General features: G+C 38.7%; 1 protein-coding gene across 6 annotated transcripts in view; it reads right to left on the reverse strand.

Moving 5' to 3' along the window:
• CSDE1 (cold shock domain containing E1) overlaps window positions 1-25,150 on the reverse strand; it is a 28,996-nt gene extending 3,846 nt beyond the window's left edge. Inside the window, exons 1-20 of one of the 6 annotated variants that reach the window (XM_072426184.1) lie at window positions 25,035-25,150; window positions 18,301-18,686; window positions 12,525-12,656; window positions 11,456-11,651; window positions 10,321-10,430; window positions 8,989-9,081; window positions 8,433-8,530; window positions 7,011-7,095; window positions 6,179-6,307; window positions 5,962-6,087; window positions 5,567-5,779; window positions 4,867-5,007; window positions 4,144-4,206; window positions 3,355-3,519; window positions 2,158-2,265; window positions 1,860-2,035; window positions 1,615-1,727; window positions 1,371-1,490; window positions 869-955; window positions 359-537 (exon numbers count right to left, since the gene is read on the reverse strand). In XM_072426184.1, coding sequence (XP_072282285.1) covers window positions 359-537; window positions 869-955; window positions 1,371-1,490; window positions 1,615-1,727; window positions 1,860-2,035; window positions 2,158-2,265; window positions 3,355-3,519; window positions 4,144-4,206; window positions 4,867-5,007; window positions 5,567-5,779; window positions 5,962-6,087; window positions 6,179-6,307; window positions 7,011-7,095; window positions 8,433-8,530; window positions 8,989-9,081; window positions 10,321-10,430; window positions 11,456-11,651; window positions 12,525-12,647 — 2,325 coding nt within the window. In that variant the 5' untranslated portion in view covers window positions 12,648-12,656; window positions 18,301-18,686; window positions 25,035-25,150. Of the gene's footprint in view, window positions 1-358; window positions 538-868; window positions 956-1,370; window positions 1,491-1,614; window positions 1,728-1,859; window positions 2,036-2,157; window positions 2,266-3,354; window positions 3,520-4,143; window positions 4,228-4,866; window positions 5,008-5,566; window positions 5,780-5,961; window positions 6,088-6,178; window positions 6,308-7,010; window positions 7,096-8,432; window positions 8,531-8,988; window positions 9,082-10,320; window positions 10,431-11,455; window positions 11,652-12,524; window positions 12,657-18,300; window positions 18,687-25,034 lie in introns of all 6 variants that reach the window. The other 5 variants (XM_072426177.1, XM_072426209.1, XM_072426200.1 and 2 more) reach the window with 5 other exon arrangements.
• Between the last annotated feature and the right edge of the window lie 541 nt (window positions 25,151-25,691).

A 25,691-nucleotide genomic window follows, 5' to 3' on the forward strand; every position in this document is an offset into this window, starting at 1 on the left:
TAGATGTGCATCATTTGGACACAACTAAATCTACCATAATGATTGGATGTCAATTTCTTGCACCTCCACTTTCCATTTTTGAGCAAAGGATCATGCCATAAGCAAGAGACAGTCTTGTAGTTCAAATTGATATGCATACAAATATTTACCATCATTTAAATGTAAATGTCACTTGCACAGTTTAGTCCATCGACTGGACTAAAAGTAGGTCAAGTAAGGTTCACTTCCTCAAGTAGGAAGGAATTCTAAGTATACTTAGGGGTGGGGAAACCCCACATACACCAAGAAAAAAAAAAAAAAAAGCTGAAAAACTGAAATAAAAAGGAAATGAAAATTAATGCTTGCACTGAGAACCCACCTGATCTTTTACACACTCAACAGTACCCCTGCGAAGTGGCTCAATATTGCAGGCCATTGTCTGCCCATTCTGGCTTAGAACACACATCTGGAATTTGACGGTTTCTCCTTTTTGTAGGCAATCCGCTTTGCTCACCATTCCCACAATACCAAAAGGGATAAGACGTCCTTTCATGCTAGCTGGAAGACACATTGAAAAGAATAAAAACAAAGCTTAACCAGGACTGCCTAAACGAAAACCCTGTTCAAAAGTCAGGACCACCAACAAAAGTCTACACATTAATAACAAATATATAGTAAAATTACTATAATGCATATTGAGACGTACATTTATATGTATATCAAAGGGGTGTCTTATTTTAACACAATGACAGATCAACACGTTGTATTGTTATGCACGACTTTTACCTTGAACATAAAATCTGACAGAAAATATATTTTGGAGAATGCCTTATTACCCAAAAATGTTCAAGTATAGCAAACAATTTCGGTTAACTTGTTTTATCAATACCTTGCTTGTTCGTATCATCGCTTGTTTCAGCTTCAGCTTCCTCAGCTTCTTTAGGAGTTTCCTCAGCTATTTTCTGCTTGTCAACAACTAAAAAAATTAATAATAAAAGTGTTTTTTTCTTTTTTACACCAAGAGACCAATTTGGTAATTAAAAAAATGCCCTACAATCCCCCACCTACGCAACCTCCCAACAAACTACCCAAAAGTGTATCAATGACATTTATTATTATAAAAAGAACACTGGTGTTGCCCAGTAGAAATACTTACAAATCTCCCCCAATTATCCTTTAGCCCAGCTCTTGCCATAAAATGTACAAACATACACACCAAATAAACAGGCAATTCTTCACAAAAAATCTACCACAGATAATATGGATGCTAGTAAAGCAATTATGGACAAACTTTTTTTTCAAATGCGCAAGATAATAAAGTGACAATAACTGAACATAAAATGTTGATTTTAATGTTATTTATACATAGCCCAACAATTATGAACACATACCCTCGTCAAGAAGCTCAATCATGCCTTGATATTCTGTTTGCGTAGGGTCGACACTGCGCAAAGGCCGCACAACTCTACCCCAGTATACAGTAGGATTTACATCATCGGTTGATCCATTTACTAAGTCCCGAAAAAAAGTAAAAAAAAAAAGCAAATAGCAAATAATCAGACATGGCCCTTATTATTCTATAGATGCACAGCTAATCCAAAAAGTATTGAGCCAAAAAAACTTTCAAAACCTCACCTTGGTGAACCCTTGTGACCCTTTCAGCGCTGACCTTGTTCCCCTTGCCTTTGGATAAGCAGTACTCCACCATATCTCCAAGGTCCAACTTGTCTACATCTCCAGAATACTCACTTAGGGGAGATAAAAAAAAAAAAAAAAATGTTTTTTTTCTTTGCTAGTTTCTATTGCACTACAAGTTCACTTTATACAACGGTAGACATATCCCTTTGGCAGTAAATAACTGGAAAAAAAAAAACCTTTACCTGTAGTGAAAGAAGATTTCTTTATCATGATTGGAAGTTTCAATAAACCCAAAGTTATCTTTTAGAGTGGCCACATAACCATGAAATCTTTTGCCGTTGGAATTGCGTCCAAGAACCTTAATGGATACCGCACTCTGCTGACCGGTTCTTTTGGCTTCACAAATGCTAAACTCAACCTAGATAAAAAATATTTAGATTAAGTTCTACCAAATACAACAAATTTGCATGTCTAATCATGCCAAAAAACCTTTTTATTGCATGGCCTGCTTTAAGAGGTTTACAAAAATATAGGACCAACCTTATCTCCAACCTGAGGCGTAGAAGATCCTTCTAAATCCTTGAGGTGATAGCAGACCGTAAGTCTAATTCCACAGTCTTCATAAGAGATGATTCCTTCTTCACCCTCCTAATAGTAAACAGATTTAACTTTTATTTTTCTATTACCTCAACATGCACACACATTTTAAAACAATGCTATTTCCCAGATGCCAAATACAAAGCTCTTAAATTGTCTGGGTGCTGGTGAAATTCCATTGTAACCTCAATCACTATATATAGAGCCTTGTCGTTGGTACATATGAAATCAAAGTTTGGTAGTAAAGTGTGGACACAAAATACTCACATTTTTTAAACTATCTTGTGGACTAAGAGAAACCAAATTATTTAAAAACAAAACAAAATTAAATACAATTCAAACCAAAATAAAGTAGCATTCATTTACATCTGACTGTTCCATTTTTATTTTATATTCAAGTTATATCTGAATAAAATTTAAGTTGGATATGATAAGACCTAATTAGACTACCCCACCAACCAATGACTTCAACTTGTTTTACAGAAATATATATAAAAAATAAAAAACGGGCAATCAGAATACCTGACTGATGTAGAAATGTTAGTCCACAGTAGTTTATCTACGTAATCTGATACCCCCTGTGCATGCAAAGGACAGCTGAAGTCTAAAAATCTACCATAAACTCTCCAGTACAAAAACACCATACTCTACTCCGCCTAAAGATATTACTTTTAGATAGTGGAGTGTTTAGAATTATGAAACATTCAGTCATGTGCCCCCTTACAGGTTGCTGGAATGAAGTGGACAAGCTGCACATAAACACCAAATGACATCTGTGCCAGTCTACTTGACAACGTCATTACAACACTGCTTATTATAGCCTTACAATATTATGCTCATTTCAATAAAAAACCTGTAATGTGCTGTTAAGATGAAAACTCATCAAAAATGAGACATGCATAGGACACTGGAAATCCGAACACCACTGCAGCGTTACACAGGCTAAAGGAATCACTAATCAGTGACTAACTCACACCATGCACATTAGCTTACCTTCTCTTTTTTCTGAACACAAAATTAAAAAGGAAAAAAAAAGTGTAAATAACTCATGTAGAATGGCATATTATCTAACTAAAAATGTATGAAGAGTCGCACAACCTTGTCTTCAGAATATCAAAAAACTCATGGCAGGTGTCTTACCTTTTCTTTTCCTTTGTTAGGGCTGCTAGATTTAGCACTGGCAGCTGTGGATTCTTTTTCAACAATACCAACAAATCGATGATCTGATTGCGTGTGAAAGGAGACTGTTCCTTTTGGGAGCTTTTTAATTCTGATTGCATGATTCCTTTGAGCCGAGAGCATGTCCTGTAAAGTAGAAAAGGGTTAGAAGATGCTCCGAAACAAATTTAGGAGGAAGTGGTCAGTTTATAGCAGATTTTACAATCTGCTCTCTACCATACACTTCTATTACTGCTTAATGGATTCTTTTGCTCTAAGAGCTCGGTCACATGACCATTTCCCCCTCCTATCCCCTTTTAGGAAGAGAGAAAGGAGAAGTAAAAGATTAGCTTTGTGGGGCCATAAACATTTAAAATAGTATGGCTTTACTAGTCCTTGTCTCAGACGTGATAGAAAAGTTTTGTCCGAACTAAAAATTCCATACACTACGACTGCAATTCAGTTTTACAGAAAGTTAAAGATTGAGAGAACAGAAGCCTAGGGTGACAACACTGCTTCTTCAAAGACACAGTACAGTCAGGGAGCTTTGTCACCCTGGGAGAAGAGGACAGTTAAAGAATGATGCCTGAAAAAGAAAACTAAGGCTGCCACAACATCTAGAACCTGGAAATATTTTGGGTTTAGATAAAACTATTCTGTGTGCCTCTCTAAAGCTGCAAAGTTTAAACAATGTTTTAGCTTTAGTCCCAATTTAAATTTAAAAAAGAAACCTGAATGTTTCTTACTTACTCAAGAGCTACCAATGCTGACCTGATTTTGAAGATAGTTGTTCCAGGGCTTTATCCTTCCTTCACTACCTGGTGCATCGGTGACCTGGAACAAGCAAGTGTCTATCTATATGAACAAGCATTCAATCATATGCTTGTTTTGGTTAAAGCAAAGATAAGCATTTACCATCAAAAACAAATCTGTATAGGCAGGTCCCATATTTGTACAATATAAAGACCTGTGACCAACTAAATACAAAATTAACATTGCTGACTGTCACAGAGCAAGGTAAGGGGCATTTATTCAAACCAATACTGGCTTAATCTAAAAAAAAAATTACAGATCCAGAAGTAGTGTGCAGTGATGGCAATCTACAAACACCCACCCCTATTTTTGATCCATGTCTGTAAAACCCATGATTGGTTAAAAAATACAAAAAAAAAACCAAAACAAAACTGTGGGCATGTACTTTAGAAACAAGTCAGCAACGGCAGATATTGTCAATCCCAACAGATTCTTTTAAGTATATCATGACACAAATAAATACAAAATCAAATTATGTTTCTGGAGCCAAAAAAAAAATCTGTATTTGGGTACCTACCAATTTGATCATGATGGGGGTAAATAATGAGTCAACTCAGGACCCGCCCAGTTATAAGACAGCAGCTAAATTAAGGACCAAATGACTAGGAAACCACTATTGCACCCAATAGTCATTACATTTACTAAAGCAAGACAACAGATTATGTTGGAACATTTACTTACAGGTACCACGGTAAACTCTACTTCATCTGAAATATGGAGCTGGTTTCCGTCCAGGACTTCACTGAAGTGAAAGAACATTCTAGCATCCCGGTCAACACATTTTATAAAACCAAAACCATCCCTCATTGCTGCGATGACACCCTGTGCATGGTGGGGAGGAACAAACTTGATAAAAATACCAGTTTATAGTTTTCTAAGATATGTGCCCTAATTTTAACTTCTATATGGACATAAACTTATGTAGACGTGACAATCAGATTTTAGAAGTGGCAATTTTTTAATGTTACAAACAGCACCTTAAGAAAAGAAGACTAACGTTTTCAATTTACCATTTAGGGCTAACAAACCCCCAACAATATTACTTAACAAGGTAATAAAAACAGTATAAACCACACATGACTCCCTACCAAGTTGGGTGGGACTTCCTCTCCCACAGTGAAAACTGACTGTACAAAGTAGCAGTAACCCTAAACCCAAACCTAACCCCCTAGCGACTGGAATGGATACATATATACATACACACATACACACACATTTTATTACACAGATCAGAAAACATATGTATGCACATAGATTGGGGAAAAGATTATGTGCCATCACCTAGAAGGAAGCATTGTGCATGTACGAATGTATATCTAAAGGCTTTTCCTTTAAAGTTTTCCTTTTTGCTACAAAACAGAAGACCAAAAGCAACACTAACCATTTCTCTGGCCTCATCTGTAAACTGAAACGTATCAGAAAGAACTTCAATGTTTGTGGCACGCTCAAGTTTGTCCCTTCGATCAGTTGAAATGTTGAACCGCACATGATCTCCTTCTAGAAGGGTCACCTTAGACTTGGTATCTTTATCACCAAAAGGAAGCTCTTTAGGAATAACAAAATCAACTTTTATCCGTCCTGGAAGTGGATCATTCTGTTTGGTGGGGGGGGAAAAAAAAATGTTTCACTGGCAAATGAAGGACTTCTTGTTACACACTGCTACTGAATTACAAATATACAGTCACACAGGAGTATGCTAGTACATTTTTTAGAGGGGGCGGGGGAAGATGCTGTAAACACTACAATGGAGGAGTATTGAAATATGACAAGCATTACCTGATTTTTGTTGGGTACTTTAGGGATAATTTTGGTAACTGTTCCTTCAAAATGCTCAATGCTGATATCTTCAAAAATAACAGTTCCTTGAGGTAGAAGCCTTACATCAGTTGCTACTTCTTTACTCTGCAAAAGCAAAGGAAAAGGGGTAAAAAAAAAAAAAATGAGAAAAGCCCAGGCAGCATAGTAGAAACCTATACAAAACTGGTATACTTACATTTCGATCCTTGATGGTGAACTCTACATCGTCACCTGGTTGCAAGGCTTCAATGTCTCCCTTAAATTCACTATAGTGAAAGAAAATCTCTTTTACAACATCCCCTCTCTCAATGAATCCAAAGGCTTCCTGGAATATAAAAAAAATAAAATAAAAAAAATCATGTAGCAGGAATATTTTTGGAGCACAAGAGTATAGGCACAAGGAGAGAAGAAAATAAAACGTTTTAAGTTACAGAAAGGAAGTTGCTATTTTGGTGCACTCCCATGCTTTTTTTTTTTTTTTTTTTTAAATCACACAATACTTGGTTTAAAGGAGGTCTGAGCATTCAGGTTGGCATTAAGCTTGTGTAAGGCTTCTAAAGAGGATTTAAAATTCATTGCTGGTTCATTTGATTTGCTTCAGAATTCCTATAGACTTGCAGGGTGAGTGAAGCAGTACTGTCACAAACAAATGCTTGTCAACACTGGCTCTTAAACCCTAAAAGCCAAAACCATTACCAAGGAAGAACTCCAAGTGGTGCTTTTTTCTTCCTCCAGTTTCCCTTTAAAGGGTGAAGCTATACTGTAGCATTCCCCCCTCCATTTTAGTCTCTAATTTCATATTAATCTGTGAACTTAATTTCAGTTGCATTTCAGTTCTTTAAAAGTGGTGTATATGGGTCAAAATCGTTTATACTATGTTTACGCACACCTCAAATAGCCAAAAGTAGTTATGTAACAGAAATGCCAGGTTACAAATGTTTTACTTCACAGCTTGGGAGGAAGGCAAAAGAAAAAAAAAAAAATGTATACATTCATTTTACCAGCTATTTAGGATTGCAGATATTTACCTTCATGGCACACACCACACCTTGACAACGCATTTGTTTCCTTTTCATCAGCAGCATAATGTTTCGAGCGCTTACTGCACCAGTGCTAAATAAGGGGGAGGAAGTAATAACAAAAAAGTGAGCTGTAACCAACACTGAACATTAGATAATGGAAACATGTGCTGGTCATTCGACTACATTATAAAGGAAAAGAACTAAGTATTCATTTCCAAGGGTCATGTCATATATTGGACATGTGCCCAATATAATTTGAACTGGTGCAATGCACTACCATTCATTCTGAACAGCACCTCAATGTTTCTTCAGTGCAATATGCTGCATCCCAGGGCCATTCACAGTAGTACTGAGCACTGCTTTTAGCTCTGCACTGGTCTGATTTTTGGACTGCAGTTTTATGTTTACAACTGAGCGTTAAATACAGAAAGATATAAAATAGCTTTTTTGATAACAGATGAATTGTAACATACTTAAATTTAAATAATGTTGGAGCCCAAATTTATGATTTGTTAAATACACCTGAATTATTTTATTGTAGTGTATAGGCAACAAGTAATTTTGTAATATTTTGTATTCTGGTAGGTTCAATTTTTTCAGATTTTATTGATCAAAATATTTGGGATTACATTTTTTTTGGCATTGTGTTAAATTTTATATTTTATATTCTGTAATGGCAAAATTCATTTGACATCTAGGTATGATCGATTTGGCAGTGGAAGGGGCTAAATATATAGCAAATGACTGGTGTTACCACATTTGTAGTTATTTGTTCTTAACATGCAGAAGTAAGGTCCACCCCAAGGATGCTTGGGTTAGGCAGAGTTTTCTTTGGATGAGTGACATTACCATGTTAAATTTTTGAGAGCAGTTTTCATTTTATCTAGGTACACATGTCATTTTGACGGTTCAATAAATTGATTTAAACTATTGCAGGTTCTCCTGTACTGGAAATGTGTTATTGTTGGAAGACAGGTACATTACAGGAGGATACTGCTGTCACATTGTATAGCAGATGTTACACAGTCTTAAGGATCACAATGACAGGGTGTATAAGGATTTGCTGAATGAGGTTGAAGTTACTTAAACCAAAACGCAGGAATATCTATTATATAGGAAGGTGTAGAGTGCAGAGCTGGAGTGCTTTGCCTGGCTTCAGTGTATAGGGATCTAGTAACACATGTTTGATTAGATCTACACAAAGGATTTTATATTAAATCTACTTGCAGTTATTTATGCTATGATTTAATCATAAAGACTGAACTTCCAAAGTGGTCACATTTAGAAAATACAGGCTGCAAAGTACCGTTTGCACAAATCGTCGGTCTCAATAGTTTAGGATAAGCAATATTAGTGTTGGTCATTTGAATACTCTACACTACAAAGCTTTGTGGACTACAATGAAAAGCAAGGTGGTTGGCAACTTACTGCTTGTTTGTCTCAATCACAAAATTAATTTTATCTCCAGTTTCAAGCTGAATATTTCCATCAACATCTTCTGGGGTGTAAGTTAAATAAAACACTTCCTGAAATAAAAACAAAAAAAAAAAAAGTATTAACTTTTTGTAAAAGAAAAAAATCTATCAAATTGAGAAATCAACATTTGCACAAGTCAACTTTTTTGTTGGGGGGGGGGGAGCTGCTTTGAAACAACTGACCAAACAGATTATAGGGACATTCAATTATTCTAGTGAATGCGTTAAATACTGGATTTTTTTTTAACCTACCAGAGCATGTATTATTCAGTGGATCAATATGGTCCAAATATTCTAGTCCAGTACCATCAAATAAGACATCCATTTGAGCAAACACATACAAGTGGTAATACACATACGAGCAAGACCCTAGAAAAATCCAATTCTAACTCATGCATGCAACACAAAAAGGTAATAAAGGGATTAGTGTCATCCTGCTAGTTGGACTAAGAAGGGTGTGTGTGAGAATCAGAATTACAAATATTACAGGTAAAGACATTCTTAATTACCCCATTGCGTTCGTAACACACACTCCCTGAGGGACTCTGACCCGGAGCAGCTGGAGACTTGCTCTCTAAATTCTGAGGCACAGCGCAAACAACCTGGGAATGAAAGTAGGCCAATACTAAGCAGATTGCACTGTACATAAAATTGTTAAATTCAAAAAGCATGCAACTGAAATTTAAAAGGTTTCCAATGTAAATGGGATTTTTACTTGCATATGTTCAAATGGTAGTTTAGCATAATGCAAGAATTGTTCATTACATCTTCAATACAACATGTGAACACAGGAGGGGATCACTTATCTGCATAAAAATCTGTCTGAAACCACAGTTCTGAACACTCAGGGAATCCCTGTATTTGTTGTACAATAAACTTCATAGCAAAAACACTTGGCAACTATGTATGCTGGAGAAGGGACACCAAGTTTGCCATGATCTTTATATGTGTGGTGTTTATGCAGTCAGAGTGAAATTATGCACCCCACCAACCAGTTCAGTTCTAATTTAATTAAATTAAGTATATTTTAATATATCAATAGAATAGAAAACAACGTGAATAGCACAGACACCTAGATGATGCAGTTAGCAGTACATTCATTTTCAAAAGGCTACCTACCACATGGTAGATAAAGCGCCTACACCAAGGTACATTTAGATATGTAAATCTGAATGTAAAATTATAACTACCTTTAGAACTTAACATTTTGTATATCTGTGCACCCATCCACACCATTTGACCTCCATTCACCTTGCAAACATGGGAAAGTATAAAGAGTCTTTGCTGGCTTCAGATTTCTCTTTTGGTATGACGTTGGCAATCATGAACTCATCACCATCTCCCTAGGGGGTCTAATAACATTAGCCCACACACACATTACTTGTGTTATAGCACATTTGTTATTTGGCAATTTACACTGCCAAAAGTTACAGTACACAAGGTACCTTATAGTTCCTGAATTTAAGATGTTGTTCAACAAAAATATACAAAATGCAGCTTTGGCTCCAAATATTTCCCACCTGACAATTTCCATCCAATATACATGCTATTCAGGGAGAAAATTGTATCCAAAGGATCCACTATAAACATTATCCTACTACCAGTGAACCGGTGTTGCTTGCTATTAGTTTAACCAGGGGAATCCAAGGGTCAGCTATTTCGGAGACTAGGAAGAGCAGTAACGCGAAGCCTAGAGATTGGCTGCTAGATTCACAGAACTGTCAAATAGAGACAGTCACATGCTTCTCCATACCCAGGAGTACCAGATTTTTCATTCAAAACTAAAACGCATCACTTTGGTAACAGGACAAGCATTCCAAAATGTACATAGAAACACAAACCTGTCCATTTATTCTCTCTTCTGGCAAAATTTCAGTTTTTATTTTCACTAATTTGACAGCAATTGGTTTACCAGTACGTCTGTCTGACGACACCTCAAACTCCACATCATCTGTAAGAGAATGAGAATGAGCAGTCAGGAATCAACATGACAAATACCTTATGCACACACGTAACATTCACATAGCAACATGACCAGTTACCATTTCCACCAGTCTCAGAGTAAAAAAATATTTTCACTTGGTAATTTTAAACACTTTCTGTCTAAGTCTATCTTCATACCAATGACAATTTTATAGGTTTTAGAAAACACTCAACCATTCATGCATATTTGCAAGATACCCAACAGATCTGTTTAGGCAACCAAACCAGCAGCATAGCAAGTGCCAATATGTGAGGATTAGCTCTAGGGCAATTGTTTACAGTTTACTCAACACTGTGGGGCCATAAAGGTAACGAGTTGTTCAAGACAATCGGGGGCCCTGTGCTTCAAAGGCACTTTAAAATCTTGTCTGCCATATCTACTGTGTTGTGTTTGTGTTGACTTCATATAAAATTTAACTTCATTTAATTACTGATTTTCAAACCAATGTTTTTGGTAAACTATAGCCAAGGGGCAAGAACAAAATATATTTCGGTTTACAAGACTTTTAGATGTGGATGCCATTTCTCTCTTTTCGAGCATCTACTTTAACATTGTGATTCTTGCAGTTACTTATTCTTTTGTGAAAGAGCTTTCCCATTTAGGAAATAAGTCTGACCTCCATGTCATGCTTTAGTTCTAATACACAATGTTGTCAAAAAGGGGTTAAGACTGCATACTATAAGGGACAACACTGGATGTGCGAAGAGCTTCCCGGCCTAATGGCTCTGCCCACCACCAGGGAAGCCCCCTGAAGTGAAATCCCTCTCCTCCCTATGCATTGTGGAGGAAGGGGATTTACCTTCAGGGAGCGTTCCCTATTTACCGCAACGGCGGAAGTATCAAAGCCCGCTGCGGTAAAAAGGTGAGCAACAGCAAAGAGGTGGCACCGGAGCTCCGGTAGTTCCTATTAAGGTCTATTAGGAAAGAAGATTGGGGGGGGGGGGGGAGAACAGATTAAACAGCAGCTTGCCCTGTCACCACCGATTTCTTACCTCCTACTTTAAGTTCTTGCAAGTTCCCATTGTATTGTGAACAGTGGAAGAAGAGTCTGGCTTGACGTTCTGAACACTGAATAAATCCATAGGATGTAAGCAATTTTTCAATTATGCCGGTTTCACGCAAAGCTGATGTACCATTTGGGTACCCATTATGTCCATTGTTGTGGAGAAGATTTGGATCAAAGCTCATCTAGTTTAACAAATAAAACATAGTCAGGGATATAGACAAATTTTATTGGCAGTATTGTATGCAGGGTGGAGGGGAGAAAAAAAAAGAAAGAAAAGTGAAATGCCCATCTTAGGAAATTGTACAGGCTTGCTTAGTTGTATAACAAAAGCAAAAAATTAACATATGATTCACACAGCATAAAACATACAAACAAGTGAACACATGAAGCAATGTTAGGGAAGAAAAAAGGGGATGAAAAAGTTTAATGGACGACTAGTAAAAAGTAACAATTATCTTCAAAACGTCTTTTGCTTTAAGGTAATGCAAGGTTCCCAAAAACTGATCCGACATACTAATTTATTATGAAGTTTTAACATCCAGGAAACTAAACAGCACACAGATTATCTTAAACTACCTACATTGGTCAGGGGAGGGGCCAATGAAGACCTAACACAAAAAAAATTGCTCCAACTGCCATCTGGACCATAAAATTGCTTCATCCACACATGTGTCATGTCCGTACTCCCTGTAGCAAATTACTATTATGATCAGAAAGTAAGTTGCATGCTTTCCCAGATCTTTTCACACATGAGCAAGAATGTTTAAGTATGTGAAGCTGGGTAAGGGAGTGGTTAACCAATATTAATAGCTACATTTTTCTGCTGTCAGTTTCCTAAAATGTGCCCCAGCCCTTAGAGGTTTGGGTAATTTCAGTGCAAGTTAGTGACGCAATACCGCTCATTGTCAAATCAAAATCAGATACCAAATTGGAATCCATACCGCTATTCAACTGAAGACACACATATGCTTAGTGTGTTACAATCAAACCGTGCACAAATCTTCCAACTCTGAAAAACCATGCTGTGTGCTTATACAGTACATGGCCTGACTTACAGATCTCTGGTACAAAGGGGTCCTCTTCTGCTTTTTAGGCCCACATGAACTGGAGGTATGAGTAACAGGAATTGCAGCAGATGGGGTGAGGGGTTCGGATAATGGAGTAAAGAGTTTCTCCATCACACACAGCTGTGGTAAACAGTCACATATGTAAATGAGAAGGTAGCGCCAAAAAAGTTATACAATCCCTTTATACCTAAGTTTTTCTGTATACATGGACAAACCATACCTCACTGCCATTAAAAACATGAATACCTGCACACAATTTCAAAAGGCGGTGTCAAAGGAAAATTATATAAGAATAATCCAATGGAGCAAGTTTTCGATCCAATTTGCAGAATACTAATTCTAGGCAAGTCAAAGGTTATAATGTGGACTAGTGTGGAGCCCATAAAATAAAGGCTATTTTTACAAAAATTCCTTATTTTTTGTAATTCTACTTCAAACACTCATAAAATTACTATGTTTTTAACATGCATCATATCACAGCAAATGTACTTTGATAACTCACACCTACACACATTGTAAACCTACCAACAAATATTATCACACTAGAATACCATAGTTGTAGAGTTGAGTTGTAGTTCCAAAAGTTGGCCACTAGATGAGTGGTAGTAGCTACATTTTTGGGGGGTTTAACTACCGTAAAACCCACTATGGGAGCAGTTTTCTAGCTTTGAGGCCATTTGTGTAAGCAGTCCCTTTCAGAGCAATCGAAGCACCCAAGGAAGAAAAGAACCATGTGATGGTATAGGAAGCATCTAAGTGCTGATGCTTGCAAGCCAAGAAAAAAAAGCTCATCTGTTCCCATTCAGTACAACAATGGATTGAGACGTTTGCAATTGACCCTAGTAAAAGGTTTTCATGTATGTTTAAAAAGCATTAATGGAAGCAAGTTCCAAATAGCATTTTTTTCTGTAATCAGTTTATTACCTTCTTGGTCAAACACACCCAAACAGACCTGGTGGGGTTTTTAAACCGGTAACCCAGGGGTGTCAAAATCAAATACACAGTGGGCCAAAATTAAAAACTTGACAAAGTCACGGGCCAAACTTGAAACTGAAATCGCACCGCTACTACAATTCCCTGGGTCTATAAAACAGTCCAATGCAGGGCCATTTATAGGCAGAGGCGCCGCTGGTCTATAGACGCGAGTGATGGCGGTAATTGTAGTAGCTACACTTTTTCAATGCAGCGGTTGGCCAGCTGCAATTCATATTTTGGATTCCTTTGGGGGGTCAAAGGAATCCGGGCCATAGTTTGACACCCCTGCTATAACCAAACTTCCATTGGGGGAGGGGTGTGTAGCAGTGCAGTTACATTTGGGTGACAATGCCACCTTTGCTATTCAGGGACCCAACCATTGCATCTGGCACCGCTGGTAATACTCAGAAGCCTGTGATGGTACTGCAGTTCAACAGCCTATTGCAAAGCTTAAACCAGTGAGCTACTTCACTTGCTCAACTTAGTGTTAGAAAACAGCCAAGACTGCAAAAAAGCAGAGGAAGACAGTGTATGGATGGATCTTTTACAAAGACACTAATTCCTAATGAAGAAATGAAACTAGTCAATAAAGTAGCCTGCATTGCAACCTCTTTCCAAAAAAAGCAATGACAAATGTTCATCCCACACCTTCCCTGCTGTTTTGTGATCATTACTAACCAACTATGAAGGTAAAGAGGTCTTGTTTGAGGAAACAAAGCCTCAACTCTACCCCAAGATTGCTACACAGACCACGTGGAACAAGGCACAGGTAGCTTTGGAACTAACGAAGTGAAGGTAGCTTTGGAACGAACAAGAAAGCAAAATGTTCAACTAGCAATTCAGTATTGCTATTCTCGGAAGATTGAATTTTTTCAATTAGGAAATGGTTAAATCCTTGCGCACCACCTTTCCGTAACTTCATCTCCACCTAACACATTCAACGAAAACCCTCCAAAGTGGTCATCATAACAAATGTTACAATTCGAAAACATTTCCTTGGCTATTGTCCTAGGGACAACCAAACCTATTGTCAATTCTTCATCACCAGGACTATACAAATGTTTTACCTCTCAAGCATCAACATAGCAAAAGAAAACAGGTCCTAACCATTCTCTGCTGTGTTTTGTCTTGGGATTCACCCAAAAAAATTCTAAATATTAGCCAGAATTGCAACAAATATATAGAGCTTTTAAAGAATCAGCCTATGAAGTTTTAGCCCAAACAAAGGACCCGTTTGAGTGTCCTTTAAGTGTTAATAAAAAAAGTGTTAATAACATTAAGCAATCATCCCATTCTTTCCAAAAGGAAATCCATCTCTGCATTCCACATCCAGATTTTAAAAGACTGCCAGCCACAAAACTATAGCAATGTGGAGAACACTCACTTTTTTGTCCTAAGTCATCTATGTACAGCCTCAAATACTGATCATTTGTGCAATACTCCACCAAATAGATAGAACAGCATAAAGCAAAACTTCCTACTGTACGGCAAACAGGTGGAATTGATGAACAGTATATGCACAATAAAAACAAGAACATTTTGAGGAAAAGTAGGGTTAAAAACACTGCTGTATTCTAACAAAAAGAATAAGATAAAATTTGGTATAAAGTTTAAAGAGTGAAAAACTGCATTAAAAATAATGACTGAAATCAACTAATAGGAAAAAATGCCTGAAAATAAAAAAGTGGCAAGTTAAAAGTATGCAATGCAAAATAAGAGGGTGTGAAACTAATGAGTGATGGAAATGAAAAGATTAAAAAAAAAATAATTGTGGGAAGTACCACAGTATTGCATGGGCTAAAGTGAGGGATAGATCATTAAACTAATATGGTGAAATAACTTACTGATCGGCCATAAGGTGATAAAGTCAGTCCGACAGGAGAAGCATTGCCCAGGTTGGCGCTAACGTATGCAGTAGGGGGAGAAGACGGCATGGAAAATTCAACAAATTCTTTCCAGGTGCTTGCCATATTCCTATTCCTGATTCAACTTAATTTTATAATGCTGCATATAACAAAATCAAACAAGACAACCTGATCAATTCACATGCAGCTGTAAACGAGAAAAGCTTGCAAGATGGCAGCTCTACCGTATGTGAACAGGTTAGGGTTTAGGACTATGATGGACAATGAAATGCCAATTTATTTAACTCACGGTTATGAAGGGACGCAGGATGAAAGATGGGCAGCAACACAGGAAAGACAAGAATACAAAGTCACAACTAGTACAAGCACTATCCTCCAAAATTAAAACAAAATACAAGCAATGCATATTCACACACACACACACACACACACACACACACACCATACCAAATACTTATTTAAAATTCAGCTTTACGAGGTGCAGTGAACCAGGCAACTACATGACAGTCAAGAGGTTATCAATTTTGTACAAGGTTTTGCTGTGTATTTTATTATAATCTAAAAGGCTACAATTTCAGAGATCCAGTTTAGTGATATTGTCATGGCTTGTAAGCTGCCCTGGAAATTAGTAGGTCATGCTTTTTTCTTTTAACCAGTTTTATTAATTGTTTTAAATGTCAATTAACACAACCAGATGTCAGCTATTGACATTACAAGGCCAAGGCTGTCCTTACTGCATTTTAAGTCACTGGCCAGGTAAAGCCCTCTAGCAGCTCAGGTTGGATTCTTTATTTACACCTTGTGATCAAGAGTATGAAAAATGACCACATAAATTGGTAGTTTAGTCCAAATAAGTCTATGGCAAAGCAGCCATGAAAGAAGTCAAGAAAACTGATGTCAGGCAAGCACAAAAGCAATGCCTTATTTTAGTCATTAATTTTTCCTTGAGTAAGCAGCTTTACTGATCCAAATCTGAGCAGATAAATCACTGAAATAAGATTTCCCTAAAAGGTGCCAGAATAGTCTTAAGCTACGTACACACTTCCAATTATTATCGTTGGTAAACGAACGACGAACGATCCTGCACGATATCTGCGAACGATCGTAAAGCACCGATCCTGTACATACAGCTAACGACACGATCGTTCGCAGATATTGTACACACGATAGATGCGATCGTTTGAACGATACAGGAAGTGACGTGCACCACAGGAAGTGAGCGAACGTTCGTTCAGCGCGCTTGCTCAGACCATGGACGATCAATGAACGACCCTACACACGATAGATGGTCAACGATCGTCGTCCAATCCGATCCGCCAGTCCGGTCGTTCATTTCCAATGACTATCCTCGTTCGTCGGTGTCGTTGGTTACTTTTTTTACAAACGATTTTTGCCCAATCGATCGTTCGTCGTTCATTTCCAACGATAAAAATTGGAAGTGTGTACGCAGCTTTAGTCACCATCAGTGGCAAAAAATTACTGCCATAATGCAAACACCAAAAATAATAGAGTAGTCCTAAATTGTCTGCAGTGGAGATCAAAATCTTCATTAAAATAACCCCTCATCTATTCTGACAAACTTTCTGAATAGCACCAAAACGTTTCCAATTTTTCCAAAGTTTTGGAGGACAAGTGGACAAGAAAGGTGCTAGATGCAAGCCCTGACACTAGCTAAATAGTTGCAACTTTGACTGGTATAGAACAGCCCAGCAACTCCATTTCCTTCTTGTAATGTTTTCAGGCGTCACTTTAAACACAATCACAAATCAAGTACTCCTAGACTAAAACTAATTTGTTTTGCACTGTCGAAGCTAGATGACCGGCTACTGCACACTTGTCTCAGATGAGTTAAATACTATTCTACAAAAGCAAGGACCAACCAATTAAATAAAAAAAATAATATTTAGAGAAAAAATAATGTACAAAGAAAAACCCAAATCACCTCAAAGAAAAAAAAAAAAAAAAAAAAACCTATGAATCCAAAATCCTACCATCTAAACATACCTTAACGATATTCCAGTGTCCCAAAACATGGGCCACTCCACCTGAAAAGGTGTTTAGTTCTGGTCAGACCTTTTGTTAACACCCAACACATTTAAAATATTAGGATTCAGTAATACTAAAAAAAAGGCACTAAAACACAATGGGGGACAAAAGATTTTTAGAGTTATGGAAGGCGGTAGACCCTCTTAAAACTGCAGATATTGTGTGCCATGCATATAAATAAAAAGGCCTTCATAAAAAGACATTAGATTGGCAACGGATACACACAAATGTTAGTATAAAGAACTTTGCTGTAAATCCAGGAGAGAAAAAAAATTGTATGCAGACAAATCAGTACTTGGTTATCAGTAATCCTGAACATATACCGATCTGCCAGATATGCAGCTAGAAGATTATTGCTGCAAACAGAACATATTTTAAAGAAAGGTGGCAGCAAAGGGCAACATCTGAAAATCCAGGTTTACTAGGCCACATCATAGAAAACATCTAGACAAAGTAATATGTCAAGGCACAGTGCCTGTTAAAATCCACATACTGGGCTTCAAAAAAAAAAAAATTCTGAAATGCAGATTTAATGCTGGTGGTCCATGTGCCTGCCATTTCTTTACAGTGCTGGGGTAAGACCATTTTTGTTCCTCTGTCACTACTTTGACATGTACAGTTTCCTGTACACAAATCAACCCCATTGGTCATTTTGCCACTGGCTTAAAACAAGACACACAAAGGAAAGAATAATTAAAGGGGAGGAGAGGGACTCTATACAACACTACTTTAAACACCAAGTTAAGTGTTGCAAATTTTACAATGCAAAAAAAAAAATTAAAAAAAAAAAAAGGTTAAGGTAATTAACCAAACATTATATGTACGCAACCAGCAAGTTCTGAGCTAAAATGAATTTCTGGTAATTTACAAAAACCCACCTTGATTTATCAGGTATTGCACTTTCAGTAGTATTTACCAATTTTTGCGGCCAGCAGATGCTTTCGAAAAGGTTGTCAGTTGCTAGTATTTAAAAAGAGACAGTGAGAAAATGATCTATCGAGCTAAGAAAGACAACTCCCGCTGCACAATGCAAAAAGCAGAGTACAGCGCTGAGAATAAAACAAAGACTAATAGCAGCGTTGGGAAGTGCTCTTGTGTAGCTGTTAGGTAGGCACAAACTTCTTGTTTCAGATCAAGCGTTGTGTCTTCAGCGCGATTTCTCTTTGGTGTTACGATTGGTTACGATTGTGGCGGATGTTCCTTGACTGATCTGAACTTGAAGCAGCAGTTTCAGGTGGTAGTTTCTGTTCTGTTACACTTCATACTACAAAAAGAGAAATGACAAGAGTCAATAAAAAATTGTGTGTAATGCCACACACCAGATGCTCTCATACAAGGAACCACCCAGCAGCAGATTACAGGAATTTGCCCAAATCTTTTATCATACCATTGCATTAGTTGCAGACTAAACTTCCTCAGTGACATTTTTTCATTTTTGTCAGTGATAGAAGACGGGGAGGAGGAGGACACCTATGCCCATGTATTACAGTATCATCCACTGCAAATTTACCAATTTACATATCCATAAAACAAGGACATTTTGTAATGGCTATGTTTTTTTGCAAGATAATGAAAAGCTTATTCTAAAATGTTATCTTAACCTGTAAAAAAAACAATGCTTTAATTCAAACATTAGGTATTATGTTTGGAACAAATTTTGTGGTGTAGGAGCATTTTGCTGAACTGTAAATTATATTAAAACTGTATAAATATAGTATACACTTTTTCTCTAAGTGTAACCCCTTTTTTGGATCTGTAACAGAAGAAAAGCAAGTAAATGCTTTAAAGAACTAAACTTCGGGTATACTCACTGCTCCCCGTTCCATCGTGGGCACCTCCATTTTCTCCTTGACTTCCGCATTACAATCTTTGGCAATCTAGATTGGCTGGATTTGAATCAAAAAACCCCCTTGTGGGTACACGATGGCCAGTTCAGTTCCTGGACCCGCCGGGAAAGCAGGGATTGCTGGGTATCCCAGGAAACCAGTGATGAGCTGTGGCTGTGCACCATGACATTTTAACATGCCATTAGGCAGGTTAAAAAAAGCTTATTGCAAAAGAGACATTAACTGCCCCATTCTGCAATAAGGACATACCTGACGCCAATTTTTTTAAAGTGTAACTTTATTTTTTAATAAACTCTTTTCTGCCCATCTCATCATAACGCATACAGATGCAAGTTTAAATATGTATAGAACTTGCAAAAGGCATTTTGCATCTCTATTAAGCAAAGTAAAAAAACGGTGACCAAATACCAAATTCCACCAAATACACATGTATAAGACAAATCACCTCTTGCGGCCATTATTTTGAGCTTTGCAACAATCCATTACCACAAGGTTTCTGAATGGGATGCCAGTGCACAGTAACAAATGTAAACCACAGGCAGATTCATACAACGCCTGGTTGGGGGTCAGACTGTCAAACTACAAAATACAAGTACTAGTATACTAATGATACTATACAAGTATAGTACAACTATAACAAAACTACATAATACAAGTACTGTAACAAAACCTAGAAGTACACTACAAGAAAAGCAGATATTGTATGTAACAAACTGTTTGCCCCCCTTCTCTAGGGAAAACCCATGGATTTATCATCTGCTCTACATAACAGCTGCATATACACATGTAAAAAGAAGAGCTATTCTAAACATCCACGCCGAACTATTAATAGTGACACCGAGTATTGTGAATGACAGTTGTATGCCCAAGCTATGGCTTTCTGGGAGGGTGACTTGCAGTTTCTGCAACAGTTCTAAATCTACATTGTAGGATGCTCCAAGACTTAATCAATATTGACTGCAGTACAAGTATTGTACAGAGAATGACGAAAACTCTGATTTAATTTTAATGCCAGCAGTAGTATAAAGCGAGAAATGTTAGGATGGATCAAAGCTTTATCTTGAGGGAGGATATAAAAAAAATGGTCCTCATTAGAAACAAACTCAATTTTCTAGTCAGCATTAGCAACAGCAGAGGTTTTCTTTAAAAGTACATATGGATGATGAAAATAAAATTTTTTATAACCTTTAAGATTGCGTGCACTTAATTCACATAGTCAAGACTTGCCTTCCTCCATACTACATCTTTGTGTCTAAGCAGCAACCAGAAAAATGTACCTTCTGCCCTGCGTGAAACTAAACCTGCTATACTCAAGTGTGCCATCACGGAGCCTCCATCTTCTACCAATAGTGGCCAGGATGGCATAACACCAAAATCAGTCCTGGCAAAAGCAGGGGAAGCTGGGATTGCCGTGAATCCTGGCAACCAAAGCCAAGTTCCACACATTGGCCGTTGGGCTTTTTTGATGTCTCAAGGAGCAATAAGGTAGGAGGGATTAATAGAGAAGGCACATCGCCTGTCCCTTTCTACAATAATGACCTGCCTGATCATGGATTTTTAAAAGAGGAACTTTGGTCCTGCTTTAAAGCTCATCTTCGTAAACACCCAATACCCATACCTTTCTAAATACTGTTGCTGCAAAACCTTGAAAATTACTTTAATGCCTTCAGGAGCATCTGAGCAGCAGTGTAACATGGCTTCCTCTGGTGTATTGGGACTACATGTACTGTGATTTACCAGCATTGCATTGTTAGCAGAAGACACAGGCTGAAACTGGACAGGATCAGGCGGGTGGTGTGGAAAGTATCACACTGATCACGCACACATTACCCCATTATGATGCCATCCTATGAGTTGAAACCACAGGAAGGGGGACCAGACAACAGCAAAATATCGAGGGAAAACTGTCCTCAGGATATGACATATAATGAACCCCATTTGTACACAAATGGAAATTTCATTAAAAGTAAATATGTGGTTGCATTCCAAACTGTCCAACTACAAAATAAACCTCCAGAAGTCTGGGGTCACTCTTCCCAAAGTTACTCAAGGAGCACTAATGCCTTCCTTCCCATTCAAATAGACAAGCAAGTACCTTAAATATTTACGTACCCAGATGCCATCTACTACTCAATTTTATTCCACTTTTAAATGAGATATGAAAGGATATGCAGAGATAATGTAAGATGACGTTCACTTGGTTTGGGAGGTGTAACATACTTAAAATGAATGCCATGCCATAGTTGCTTTACTTACTGCAGGCCCTTCCTGTGAAGATTCCTGAACACATGTTAGCCAAATTTAGAACAGAATTTGGTAAATTTGTATGGAACCTGCAGTCTCCTCGTATCTGGATAAATACACTCAGAGATCCGAAACCTAATGGGCGTATGGCATTGCCAGATCCGGTTCTGTATTAGAGGGCAGTACACATTGCATGTTTGATAGATTGGTGTACTAACAAGCAGACAAAACTATGGGTGCAATTGGAGGATGCGGTCAGTCCAGTTCCAATAAAAATCTTAGCATGGACACCACATGCCTGTATCAAATCTATGAAGAAACGCCCACTAATAGGTCCTACATTGTCAACTGTTTCTAATCACTTCAAATCTTGTTTCTGCCCCACATATTCGTCTCCTGTGACCAGCGCTTGGTCACCCAGATTTTCCTTCTGGTCGGATAGATCCGAATTTTAAATTATGGCAGGATAGGGGCCTATATCATGTGCTACACTTTCTAGTTGATAACACATGGGTTCACACTGCACAACTCCAAATAGACAAAGAGCTACCTGAACTAGGCCCTTGGCGGGAGATATAATTGGCTTACCTGCTTAGATCTCTTTCCCCACCAATGCAATTTGTACGTCAGCTACTCCCACTGGAATCTGTGTGTGTTAAGGCAACACAGTTCAGGGGAACTCTCTTGTATGCTTACAGAACATTGTTGGATGCACAGTCAACCCCTAGATATGTCTCTAAATGGGAGGAAGACTTAGGTGTTTCATTCACAGATGAACAAAAAGATACAATGCTGTATTTCCGACATAAGGCTGCTATCAGTAAAAAGTACCAAAAGACAAACTACATACTGCTGACCCACTGGTACAGAACACCCACTAAACTCCCGAAAATATACCCTCACACTGATAATAGGTGCTGCAGATGCAAAGCTGCTTCAGGCACGCTTCTGCACAGTTTTTGGAAGTGTCCAGTGTTGGCGAGTTATTAGAAAAAAAGTAGCTGAAATTATACACGAACTACGGGCATTCCCGTAACGAATAGAGCAGAGGTGGGTCTTCTTCATGTTTCCAATACGTCAAGAAAAAGGTACAAACACTCTCTGGCGCCATTTACCTAATGCTGCTAAGCGTGCTTGTTGGAAACAGTAGAACCCCCCCAACTGTTGGTCAATTGCTAAAAAGAGTGCAAGACAACTACAGTATGGAGTAATTATTGACACTAGGTACTGAAAAGGCCAAGAAGTTCTCTCGAACCTGGTTTTACTGGATTACGTATTGTACAACTCCAGAATTTGGTAGGTTTCTACCTCCAACCACAATCGGGGGGACTGGTTTGATGCAAGACACCTTGGAGTTTTTATATAGTGTGGAAAGTAAATGGCATCTTTCTCTTGATGGATTGCTGATGTTCTCCCCCCACCCCTCTTTTAGTTCATCTCATATTTTTGGTTTGCATGTTTATCATTGCAAAATGGGAAGAAAAAAAAAAAAGATACAGGGGATCATTATGTAAAGTTCAACTTATATCTAACCTAGCATTTCTCATGTTAGATGTACACAGTTTAAATGTTGTAATACACTGCAAAAGTTGTAATTGTATGAACCAGCTTGTTTATCAATAAAAATTTATATATACACACACACACACAAATATATATATAAAATAAGGGACACAAGATTTTTTTCAGGGCTTTCTTGCAAGTTGAACTTCACAGTTATTGGTGATTAGTTTATAGTGTGACCGCCCCCTTGTGGACGCCACAAACACAGCAATACTGAGATTTCAGATCACATCAGATCCAACCCAGGTTTAAGGGGAAGCAGCACCCTGCCTAGCTCTTCTATCACTTCCTGGGAAGAGGGGGCTTCTGATATGAACTGATTGGCTCCTTGTGCTGCCTCTTCTTCCCAACTCCAGCCCTGCCATATAGGTCAGATTAAACTGCTTACATTAACAAACAAAAAAACATTACACAACAGAGCTGCATTATTTTGGATCTTTTAAATCTTCCCAATAGCTTAGCATGTTAAAAATATTTAGCTGTTTAATTCCTAAGGCATTGTTTGAAAGTTCCAGTTTTCATTAAACATACTTTGTATATCAGAGATCTTTTCTCAGGCACTTCCAGCCATAGGAAGTCATTTTTCTGCCATTGCCATCTCCCAAATGTTCTTGAGCATTGTTATACATACCTCCAGTCTAGTTGGCATCCTTCTGGTCTGTATGGTGAAAACCTAACCCACTGAAAACATTACTAACAGAAAAGAGATAAAGTTGTGTTTTTTCATTGCCAAAATAGTTAGCACCAACACCCCCCCCCCTGACCACGAGGAGCAGGGAGCTCCACCCACTGCATTATTTGGGGGCAAAGCAATGAGGGGGAGGGGCGTGGATCAGAACCTGGAATCCCATTTATTATTTCATATATTGATCATTATTTGCAATGCCCTCATCTCTGATTGACCTGTGCTGGTCCCCTTTAGTAAACATTGGGAAGCTTTGTGAAGATTATAGCAACATGTCACCAGCAGCCCCAGGAATCCCATGCAGCTAGGTAGATGGGAGGTTGGTGCAGTGTGCAGATATGAACAACAACAAGGGTGCAAATAAAAGCCCACTTGTATGTAACGAAGCCAATACACTTGTCATCTATGGGGCTACAGGGCAATGTGTGTGGGATACCAGGGTGCCACCATGCTGCTGGGTACACAGTACACCATTCCCAATGTCATCATCTCTCCCCTCGTCTTTCCTGTCCATGAGTCATGCGACACAGGAGTTATGTAATATTGGAGGCAGCCCTGCAGGAAAACCTCACTAAATCAATCATGCTCGGTTCCTACCCAGCACAAATAATCTGCAGTACGAGCCCAGCAACATTCTCGTAAACATCGCTCAATGAGGGGATTCATTTGCCGAGGTTATTGCGACACTCAGCTGAGGAAAATGGATCACTGCATCCAAGAAGCACGTTCCTCATCAGGGCCGCGCTGCGCCCTGGTACATGTAGTTTTACACCAGGCCTAAAACACGAAGCACGATACACGTGGAAACTACGACTCCCGTCAACCCTTGCTCCGATCTACACGAGACAGTCGGCTAGCACCCTACACAGCCAGCTGCGTACCAGCAACTCCACCCGCCAACTGATTGGTTGCCTGGCCATTCGGTGCCCGCCCTCTCTCCTCACCGAGCGCCTTTGTCCAGGCGCTACGGCTTTGTGTGGTGCGGGCGGGCGCACCCCTGACACCCCTGAAAGTCACTGACTTGTAAAAGGAAAGGAAAATGAAAATGCTTTCATTCCAACCCTAAATAGCAGGCTTGTAAGAAAAACGTAACACGAGGCCAACAAACCCACAGCTGAGGAGCAGCAGATGACAAAGCACCTTATAAATACATTCCCCCGGTGCCGCACCGACCCCCCTCACAGCTCTACCCCGGCCCCAGGCCGCACACACCTCGGCACGACACAACACACCATTTCCTGAGGGATACAACGAGAAATAAACGCAAACTCACCCCAACAGCTCACAGCACTATCACCAGCGCCGCCATAAGCAGCACGGCACATTACGTAGGAATAAAACACGGAGATATCGCGAGAACTTGTAATCTCACTGGAGGGGGAAGGGCATGCGCGTTCTGCAGGATGGAATGCGGCGCTGGCTGGAGATTCGCGCATGCTCACTAGAGATTTCCAAACATGGTGCGGGTGATGTCATGTTGTTGGCTCCAGCCCAGTGTTTTCATGCGTTGTCCTAATGCTGACCCCGGACTGAAGCAATAGGATGGTGGAAATGGCCTCAGCAGAAGAATATTTTGGTTAAAGTTTTTGTATTACTAACTCAACCAGTTTAATGACTTCACAAGAGTTGGGAGTTGGTCAAAAGTTGGAAATAGTGATAAAGTACCACCTGTACAAAAGTAAGGGTCAATCTGGATTAAAAAATCTATTTTGTTAGAAACCTCACAAACGCTGTGCTAATTCTTAATGTGCCAGAAATTCAATGTATTGAGGAGAGCAGTGTGCCGAAATCAACTTCTCGCTACTTCTCATTCCCTACAGGTGATTGTAGGTGAGGCACTATACGAGACCTCAACAGCGACACAGATCACAGCACGTGAGGGAGAGGTAACCACACCACAACCTCACTGTTCATTGGCAAAGACAACTGG

This window comes from Pyxicephalus adspersus, chromosome 1 (assembly GCF_032062135.1).
Source record: "Pyxicephalus adspersus chromosome 1, UCB_Pads_2.0, whole genome shotgun sequence".
Taxonomy (NCBI): Eukaryota; Metazoa; Chordata; class Amphibia; order Anura; family Pyxicephalidae; genus Pyxicephalus; species Pyxicephalus adspersus.